Here is a 10,686-nt window from a genome sequence, read left to right as displayed (position 1 = left end):
GGATGAAATATGAGAACAAACATTGTATTAACAATGTGCAGCTTGCTGAATTTTATTGCTTCACAACTTTTAATAAATGTATACAATTTCAATATGTTTATGGTTTTGTGTTTTATCTCCTTGTGTGTTTTTATTTCCTTACTTGGCATCTGGTACATAGCAACCTTGTTTGGTGTATATAAGTCAAAGTAGTGGTACTTAAGAGCCAGTGCATAGCAGCCCAACAATGGTACATATAAGCCAAACAAGTGGTACGTAGGAGCCGGTACATAGCAGCCGACGGTACATAGCAGCTAGCATTCGAATCAATAAGATGAATTTGGTGATTGTTTTCTGTTTGCTGTTTTTCTCCCTTTCCTTACAGGATTGGCCGTTACGAAGGCCTGACTCAGAGCAGTCCAGTCACCTGGAATATCAAGATCAAGATGAAAAAGCTCAAACTTGGCAACACTTTAACACTGCTCCCCATTCCCTAATTCAAAATGGCGGTGCCGAAAGAGAAGGACTTTATGCCGCGTCTGGCTTCTTGCCGCATCTTGGTAGTTGGTGCCGGTGGTATTGGCTGTGAATTACTGAAAAATCTGGTATTAACTGGATTTGAGGATATAGAAGTGGTAAGTATGCCGTATGTACCAGAGCCGAGTCCTAGACAAGTTGCTTGTGTTTCTTCCAAAATTTGTTTGTTTCCGATGTCGTGTGAGTTTTCCATTAGCTATTAGTTATTATTTGTTTAATGTGAACGTAAAGGTATTGTAAAGCATGTTATTCGTCTTAGTAAATGCACATGTTACTGAACAATATATTACAAGTGGGAGGCCAAGATGTGACCTAACAGTATAACATAACATAACATAAATAATAGGATAACAAAGGGCCACCAGGGCCCATCTAGGTTATCCTGTATCAGTCGCACAGCGACCTCGTCATCAGTACTTAAAGATACACTTACAAGTACACAATACATTATATACTAATTCTAAATATTTGGCCCATTAACACCTTGTAATCCTATACACCAGTACTTCAGGGTATATACACCTTGCGGGCATGTTCCGTCTGTGGCACCGACTAGAAATACTGAAAGGAACATAATGATGTGACAGCATTATTTGTGAAGTATATAGCATTTGTTATCTTTCTTACTGGGCCGCGTATACTAGGTTTGAGTTGCCAATTGTGCATTCTCGCAGTATTATCACGTCGGGCCATGATTCTCTCTCTCTCTCTCTCTCTCTCTCTCTCTCTGTTTTCTTTTATTAAATAAGTAAATTTGCAGTTTTAATTAAAGGCCGGTTCTCACATGTTAATATGCAACTGAGATTGCAAGTCGCTAGAAGTATAGACTGAGCCCTTCTAGTCGGAACACGTTCAGATAAAGCGACTGGGAAGTATCACCTAACATAACATAACATAAATAATAGGATAACAAAGGGCCACCAGGCCTCGTCATCAGTACTTAAAGATACACTTACAAGTACACAATACATTATATACTATGTGTGAACCCCATACATGGGGATCATGTCTTGTTTAACTATAGTAAATTTCTTATAAAAACTATCATGCAGCACTATACATAATTATAAATCTAATAAATTTAAGTGCTTATCTAATCTGTTTTAAACATTGTCAAACTAGTGCTATTTACAACCCTCTCGGGCAATGCATTCCAGAAGTGTACCACCCTATGACTAAAGAAATATTTTCTTCTATCTAACCTGCAGCCTTGCTTTCTAATCTTCCTGCCATGATTTGTAGTCCTACTTCCCTCCTCTAAGGTAAAGAAAGATCTCACATCTATGTAGTTTGTATCTGAGAACATTTTAAATAACTCTATCATATCCCCTCTTATACATCTCCTCTCAAATGAAAACATGTTTAATTCCTTTAATCTATATCTATACTCCAGGCACTTTAATGCTGGTATCATCCTAGTTGCTCTTCTCTGAACTGCTTCTAACATGTTGATATCCTGCCTATAATTGGGTGACCAGGTCTGTATGCAATACTCTAAATGGGGCCTAACATAGGAATTATATAAGCTACGCACCACTTCCTTACTTTTATAACTAACATTTCTATTTATAAAACCCAGGATCCTATTTGCCCTATTTCTTGCTTCTAAACATTGCTTTGAAAATTTTAATCCTGTCTATCACTACTCCTAAATCCTTTCCCTCCTCTACTGCCTCTAGCCAACATACCTCCATCTCATAGCTAAAATTTGTGTTGTCTTTACCTAAATGCATAACCTGACACTTCTTAGAATTAAACTCCATCTGCCACCTGTCTGCCCATGCTATCAGCCTGTCCAGGTCTTGTTGTATTCTGTAATTGTCCTTTTTACCCTGTACTGCACATGCTATCTTAGTATCATGTGCAAACTTTGATACTTTGCTACTAATTCCTATATCTAAATCGTTAATGTACACCAAGAAAACAAGAGGTCCTAGCACTGATCCTTGGGGTACCCCACTAACCACTTCCTTCCACTCAGACATTGTCCCATTTAATACTACTCTCTGTTTCCTATCAGAAAGCCATTCACTAATCCGATCAACTAACCTACCCCCTATCCCATGTAGTCTCAATTTGTACACTAGCCTCCTATGCGGTACTTCATCAAACGCCTTGCTAAAATCTAGATATATAACATCTGTGCTATTTCCATCATCTAACTCCTTGGTAATATATTCTAAGATATCAAGCAAATTTGTAAGACAGGACCTCCCTGATCTAAAGTTGGGTATCTCTAATTAATCTATTCTCATTTAAATGCTCCCAAATACTACCCTTAATGATTTTCTCTAGTATCTTACATACTATACTAGTTAAACTGATTGGTCTATAATTATTCGCATCATCCTTCCACCTTTTTTAAATATTAGCTAACTTCCAGTCCTGAGGTATCTCAGCAATCTTTCAAAGATTAACTTAAGTGCTTCAGAAATACTGTCTACACCCTCCCTAAGTACTCTGGCGGGAAGTGAATGTAAACAAACAACTAACCAACAAGATGTCTTCCTCTGGTGACGATGACGCTTTCAAGACTCGCAACCTCACCAGGACCTCCTTACAAAAATCAAAACAGTTCCACCGCATTTAACCTGAACACTTAACCACTGCATACTGTACCTTAGGGGCACCAGAGGCTGTGCCGCACAGCCTGCACGGCCCCAATAAAACACTAAGAAGACGATGACAATTGCGATCAAATTAAATCACAAGTATTCAATTCTCACCTCCAACAACATCCTGCATAGAGGGAAGCAGTTATCAGAGAGTGGCTGCTATCTCATCGAACACCATTTGCATAATATTTTTTTGCTGTAAAATTAACTTTTAAGGACCTAGTTAAACTCTTTTTCTCTCACATCGATACTGCATTTTCAAACCACCTTCTTCTTCTTCTTGGGGGTTTGTTGGGGCCGTGCAAGCTGTGTCACAGCCTCTAGTGCCTCAAAGGTCCGATGCGGAGGTGGTGTGGTCAGGCTATATGCGGTGGAGCTGATTTGTTTTTTTTAGGAAGGTCCTGGTGAGGTTGAGTGTCTTGAAACCCTGATTGGTATTTGTGCAGCCATCCAGGAGGTCAGTCAGTGTTGGCCAGTGAGAGTGAATTACAGACAGTGAGTGGAGGAGGGCCACATGGTGTGAGTGGTGCTGATGGCAGTGCAGCAGCAGGTGTTCTGGGGTGTCAGGCTGGATAGGGCACCAGTGGCAGAGGAGAGAGTCAGTCATGCCCAGCCTGTGTAGGTGGGCATTGAGGCAGGTGTGGCCAATCCTGAGTCTGGTGATTTTTTTTTTTTTTTTTTTTTTTTTTACGTAGGGAAGAGGGCCAGCCAAGGGCAAAAAAAAGGAAGTTAGAAAAAAGCCCACTTGAGCGCTGGCTCTCCAAAGAGTACAAAAAGTGCCAAAACCGTCAGCCAGAATTAGGGGAGTAAATGCCTCGATACCTCCCTCTTAAAAGAAGACAAGTTGTAGGAATTTGGAAATACAGATGCATGGAAGGAGTTCCAGAGTTTACCAGTGAAAGGGATGAATGATTGAGCATACTGGTTAACTCTTGCATTAGAGAGTTGGACAGAATAGGGATGAGAGGAAGAAGAAAGCCTTGTGCAACGTGGCTGCAGGAGGAGGGGAGGCATGCAGTTAGCAAGATCAGTAGAACAGTTACCATGAAAATAGCGATAAAATTTAGAAAGGGATGCAACATTTCGGCGGTGAGAAAGAGACTGAAGACAGTTAGTCAGAGGAGGGAGTTGATGAGACGAAGAGCTTTCGATTCCACCCTATCAAGCAAAGCTGTGTGACTGGAACCCCCAAACATGCGAAGAGTACTCCATACAGGGACGGATAAGGCCCTTATACAGAGTAAGCAGTTGGAGGGCGAGAAAAACTGGCGGAGACGCCTCAGAACACCTAACTTCATAGAAGCTGTTTTAGCAAGAGATGAGATGTGAAGTTTCCAGTTAAGATTATGAGCAAAGGACAGACCGAGGATATTCATTGTGGAAGAGGAAGACAGTTGAGTGTCATTGAAGAAGAGGGGATAGTTGTCTGGAAGGTTGTGTCGAGTTGATAGATGGAGGAATTGAGTTTTGAGGCATTGAAAACTACTAGATTTTCTCTGCCCCAATCGGAAATTTTAGAAAGATCGGAAGTCAGGCGTTCCGTGGCGTCCCCGCGTGATCTGTTAATTTCCTGAAGGGTTGGACGTCTCTGAAAGAACGTGGAAAGATGTAGGGTGGTATCATCAGCGTAGGAGTGGATAGGGCAAGAAGTTTGGTTAAGAAGGTCATTAATGAATAATAGAAAGAGAGTGGGTGACAGGACAGAACCCTGAGGAACACCACTATTAATAGGTTTAGGAGAAGAACAGTAGCCGTCTACCACAGCAGCAATAGAGCGGTCGGAAAGGAAACATGAGATAAAGTTGCAGAGAGAAGGATAGAAGCCGTAAGAGGGCAGTTTTGAAATCAAAGCTTTATGCCAGACTCTATCAAAAGCTTTTGATATGTCTAACGCAACAGCAAAAGTTTCACCGAAATCTCTAAAAGAGGATGACCAAGACTCAGTAAGGAAAGCCAGAAGATCACCAGTAGAGCGACCTTGACGGAAGCCATACTGGCGATCAGACAGAAGATTGTGAAGTGACAGATGTTTGAGAATCTTCCTATTCAGGATAGATTAAAAACTTTAGACAAGCAAGAGATTAAAGCTATAGGACGGTAGTTTGAGGGGTTAGAACGGTCACCCTTTTTAGGAACAGGCTGAATGTAGGCGAACTTCCAGCAGGAAGGAAAGGTAGAAGTCGATAGACAAAGTTGGAAGAGTTTGGCCAGGCAAGGTGCAAGCACAGAAGCACAGTTTTTGAGAACAATAGGAGGGACCCCATCAGGTCCATAAGCCTTCCGAGGGTTTAGGCCAGCAAGGGCATGGAAAACATCATTACGAAGAATTTTGATTGTAGACATGAAATAGTCAGAGGGAGGAGGAGAGGAGGACAAGCCCAGAATCGTCCAAGGTGGAGTTGTGAGCAAAGGTTTGAGAAAAGAGTTCAGCTTTAGAGACAGAAGAGATGGCAGTGGTGCCATCAGGATGAAATAAAGGAGGGAAAGATGAAAAAGTGAAGTTATTTGAGATGTTTTTGGCTAGATGCCAGAAGTCACGAGGAGAGTTTGAGTTTGAAAGATTTTGACATTTCCTATTTATGAAAGAGTGTTTGGCAAGTTGAAGAACAGACTTGGCAGAGATATAAAGTGCATGAGATTCAGGAGATGGAAGGCTCAAGTACCTTTTGTGGGCAACCTCTCTATCATGTATAGCACGAGAACAGGCTGAGTTAAACCAAGGTTTAGAAGGTTTAGGTTGAGAAGAAGAATGAGGAATGTACGCCTCCATGCCAGATACTAACACCTCTGTTATGCGTTCAGCACAAAGAGATGGGTCTCTGACACGGAAGCAATAATCATTCCAGGGAAAATCAGCATAATACCTCCTCAGGTCCCCCAACTGGCAGAGGCAAAACGCCAGAGGCACCTTCGTTCTTTGGGGATCCTGCAGAGGGATTGGAAAAATAGGACAAGATACAGAAATGAGATTGTGATCGGAGGAGCCCAACGGAGATGAAAGGGTGACAGCATAAGCAGAAGGGTTAGAGGTGAGGAAGAGATCAAGAATGTTGGGCGTGTCTCCAAGACGGTCAGGAATACGAGTAGGGTGCTGCACCAGTTGCTCTAGGTCATGGAGGATAGCAAAGTTGAAGGCTAGTTCACCAGGGTGGTCAGTGAAGGGAGAGGAAAGCCAAAGCTGGTGGTGAACATTGAAATCTCCAAGAATGGAAATCTCAGCGAAAGGGTAGAGGGACAGAATGTGCTCCACTTTAGAAGTTAAGTAGTCGAAGAAATTACTATAGTCAGAAGAGTTAGGGAGAGATAAACAGCACAGATGAATTTAGTTTGAGAGTGACTGTTAAGTCGTAGCCAGATGGTAGAAAATTCGGAAGACTCAAGAGCGTGGGCACGAGAGCAAGTTAAGTCATTTCGTACATAGACGCAACATCCAGCTTTGGAATGAAAATGAGAATAGAGAAAGTAGGAGGGAACAGAGAAGGGGCTACTGTCAGTTGCCTCAGACAGCTGTGTTTCGGTGAGGAAAAGAAGATGAGGTTTAGTAGAGGAGAGGTGGTGTTCCACAGATTGAAAATTAGATCTAAGACCGCGAATGTTGCAGAAGTTAATGTAGAAAAAGTTGAGGGAGGTATCAAGGCATTTGTGGTCTTCAACAGGAGAGGTGTCCGATCTGGGGACATTTTTGGTCCTCTCCCCAGAGGGGGACTCCTTAGGCGTTGTTTATTTTGGGTCCCATTTTTTTTTAAAATTTTGATTTGGAGTGAAGGGTGTATGTGTGGTAAGTGCATGTAGTTTTGTGTGAAGAAGGAGAGCTGTCTTTAGAGGGTAGGCTGTGACTACCCCCTTGAGTTGTGAGACACAAAGGGAAACATTCAACGAGATCACAACTATAGTCTGACCAGCCTTAATTTACGGCCATGGGGGGGCGAGCGTCTCTGTACAGTGTTGCCACGTTTTCACTACTGTTCTGTTAATCTCTCTCTCTCTCTCTCTCTCTCTCTCTCTCTCTCTCTCTCTCTCTCTCTCTCTCTCTCTCTCTCTCTCTCTCTTACTAAAGAATCAATGGTAAGCAGAGAGAGTCATTTATAATTGTGTATATATATATATATATATATATATATATATATATATATATATATATATATATATATATATATATATACACACACATATATATATATATATATATATATATATATATATATATATATATATATATATATATATATATATATATATATATATATATATATATATATATATATATATATATATATATATATATAGAAGTGAGTGGCACGAGGTCAGTCACGCCACCACAATGTGTCAAGGCCACCAGCTGGGTGTGGAAGAGTTGCCGCTCACAAGTGAAAAATGCTTTTTTTTTTTTTCACTTAGGTATTGGCATATACCTACTATTTTGTATAAATAGAAACTACACATTAGCTTGGCTTATGAATTATGAATGCGATTATGCCTCACCCTTGAAATTACTGTAAAAGCCAGTAAATGTGAGCATTTTATCTTATAATTATAGCAACTTCTCGTACTACAAGGTGAGGCTATTCGGTCTGGCCAGGCTGGGTTCATCAGTATTGCCGCCACTCACAAGACTTCTACTATTTTTTTTTTACTTTGGATAATAGATTATTTCTTTTTTCCATGCTCATTATCTTATATCTGTAACGCTGATATTATTACACACCCTAAACATACGCTAAGTACCATTATAAGTTACTACAGTTGATATCAGCAACACTGTTGAATATGTATGCCATGTTTGTATGGTACTATATAGTTTTTTATGCATATGATGGTTACTGTTGATTCAGCCATCTATATACACAAGTCGAAATTTTATACATCTGAATTGATGGTATTTGCGATGCCTTGTACACCAATAACTTCCATTTCACATCGCATTTTTTGGAAACGTGGCAGCACTGTAGAGTTCCCCTTGCCCCCCATAGCCGTAAATTAAGCTCGGTCAGACTATAGCTTTAATGGAAGGTTCACAGCACCTCCTGAACTAGTGCTATTAGATCTCACTGGGAGTAAGTTATTGTTTCGGTAGGTGTCTACTACCTCCTCCTGTCCAGTGCCCGGTTGGGGGAGTAGGTCCAACAGTGATGTCTTGTGTCCTGTCTAATGTGTCCCAGTGAGGTGTACTATAAAGCGTCAGTCAGTGTTGTGTCCCAGTGTTGCCAGTAGGCTATCTTGATTTTTCAAACCTTTTTCTGTGTCGTCACAATGTAAACAAAGTAACAAATTGACTGAACAGGACCAACATGTTGGTCTTGTTTTGTGAATGTTTTTTTCCAGTTACTAGGCACCAATATTCAGTATGAAACTACCGACCTGCAATTTTAGTTGTAAATTGACACGTGAACCTGCCATAATACTCCCATCCTCTTTTTCTTGCAATATTTCTTGCCTGGATGAGGGTCCACTCCCTCACTGGTCTCAGTTGCATCTTCCAACAAAAATGTACACTAAAAATGGCAAGAAAAAACTCTGGTGGTTGGCTAACTGCAGATGTAAAAAAAATCAGGAAAAGAAACAACTAGCAGAGCTCATGTGGGCATAAACCAAGAAAATTTTCAACATAATGTTTGAAAGCATGGACAGTGGTGGATGAGACAGCCTCCTTATGAAGAGAGTTCCAAAAAGTGATGGCACAAGTAGAGAAAAAGTGAGCTCGGATATCTCTTTAGTAATGTGGCCCGAAAATTGTTATTATGACCTCTAGTCAGACATGGGCATGATTATGATTACTAATAAAAAATCCTAATTTTTGCCTGTGATTATATTATCATAATCAAATTAAAAAAAAATCAATTTGTGAAATCAAAATCAAAATTTACTCTGCGGTGATAATCATAATGAAATTATTTTGTAATAATCGCTGATTAAAATGCAATTATTGTGATAATTTATTTGTAATTTCCATGAAATACTTTACTTTCAAATCAAAGTATGTTTTCAAAGCATTGGCACAATCTCATGTTTTTACTTTCGGTAACATAACACAAATCACCCACAAGCTTTGTTTTAACTGAAAAGATCTAAGTTGAGACTTTTGTAATACTTGAAATTTAGATACCTTTGTAGTTGTATCAAGTTTTGTTATTATAATTTCTAAATAGCAGTGGTAGTATTGCTAATATAAGCAAGGCTGGTATGAGAAATGAGAATGCCTAGCCACAGGGCTACATAAGATTATTTAAACACGTTAGCTGAGTATCGGTCATGGAACTGGCTACAACTGTGTGTGTTTACCTACTTGTGAGATACAGGAAAAGAGCCGCACTATGCTCATGCTGTCTTGCCTCCCGATTTGTTGCTATAAATATTTTGCTTAAATTTATGTATGGTCTTTGCACACACCGTTTCCTCATAAAGTTTGTTCCATGATTCTATACATGTATGAAGAAAGCTGCATTTCTTGATATCTCTTCTGCAGTCGCTCATTTTCAGTTTCCTTCCATGTCCTCGGTGCATCCAATATCAAGTTTGATGAGATCATCTCTGTCCAGCTTCTCTATCCCTTTTAGTATCTTATGTAGTGCTATTATATCACTTTTCTCCCTCCTTTCATGCTGTTTAGTTAATCCCAGTTTTTCCAACCTCTCTTCATAACTATATTCACTTAAATGTGTAGGGATTTTTGTTGCATCTTTCTGGATTCTCTCCAGCTTCCTTTTTTTTTTTTTCTTGCAACCACACTAATGCTGCTTACTCCAAACACAGATGTATCGTTGTTGTTATCAGCTTTTTTTTATCATACCTTCATCAATGTATGCAAGCACTCTTTCCAAACTCCATCATTAGTTAGTATTTAATGAAAATTTTTTTTTCTATAATATGTACTGTGCTCAAATATGTAAAAGTGTATCTTTTACATATTTTACTTACTGGGATGGGGACCATAAATGTCCCCTGTTCTATTGATGTCAACCCAAATGTCTTGACACCTCCCTTAATTTTTTTTCATTAACTTCTGCAATATTTGCAGTCTTATATCTAATTTTCAATCTGTAAAATACCACCTCTCCCTGCTAAACCCCATCTTCTTTTCCTCACCAAAACATAGGTGCCTGAGGCAACTGACAGTAGTCCCATTCTCTCTTTTTCTAGCTTCATTTTCGTTCCAAAGCTGGATGTTACATCTATGTGTGCAATGACTTGACTTGCTCTTGTGCCCTCGCTCTTGTATCTTTCAAGTTTTCCACCATCTGGCTTCAACTCAATAGTCACTCTTTAAAAAAACTGGATTTATCTGTGCTGTCCATCTCTCACCTGACTCCTCTGACTCTAGTAAATTCTTTGACTATTTAACTTGTAAAGCAGAGCACATTCTGTCCCTTTATCCTTTCACTGAGATCTCATCCTTGGAGATTTCAATGTTCATCACCAGCTTTGGCTTTCCTCTCACTTTACTGACCAACCTGGTGAACTACCCTTCAACTTTGCTATCCTCCCTGACCTAGACCAACTGGTGCAACACCATACTCATATTCCTGACCATCTTGGAGATACTCTCAACATTCTTGAC

The 10,686-nt window shown here is 39.9% G+C and overlaps 1 protein-coding gene across 3 annotated transcripts in view; it reads left to right on the top strand.

The window, feature by feature from the left end:
* Positions 1-456: 456 nt before the first annotated feature.
* Positions 457-10,686, top strand: part of LOC123506846 (SUMO-activating enzyme subunit 2-like) — a 254,108-nt gene continuing 243,878 nt past the window's right edge. For all 3 annotated transcript variants that reach the window (XM_045259200.1, XM_045259199.1, XM_045259201.1), the window contains exon 1: positions 457-614. In XM_045259200.1, coding sequence (XP_045115135.1) covers positions 483-614 — 132 coding nt within the window. In that variant the 5' untranslated portion in view covers positions 457-482. The remainder of the gene's footprint in view (positions 615-10,686) is intronic.

This window comes from Portunus trituberculatus, chromosome 21 (genome assembly GCF_017591435.1).
Source record: "Portunus trituberculatus isolate SZX2019 chromosome 21, ASM1759143v1, whole genome shotgun sequence".
NCBI classification, from domain to species: domain Eukaryota; kingdom Metazoa; phylum Arthropoda; class Malacostraca; order Decapoda; family Portunidae; genus Portunus; species Portunus trituberculatus.
The sequence above is the reverse complement of the archived record's forward strand: the minus strand, read 5'-3'. Positions and strand labels throughout refer to the sequence as shown.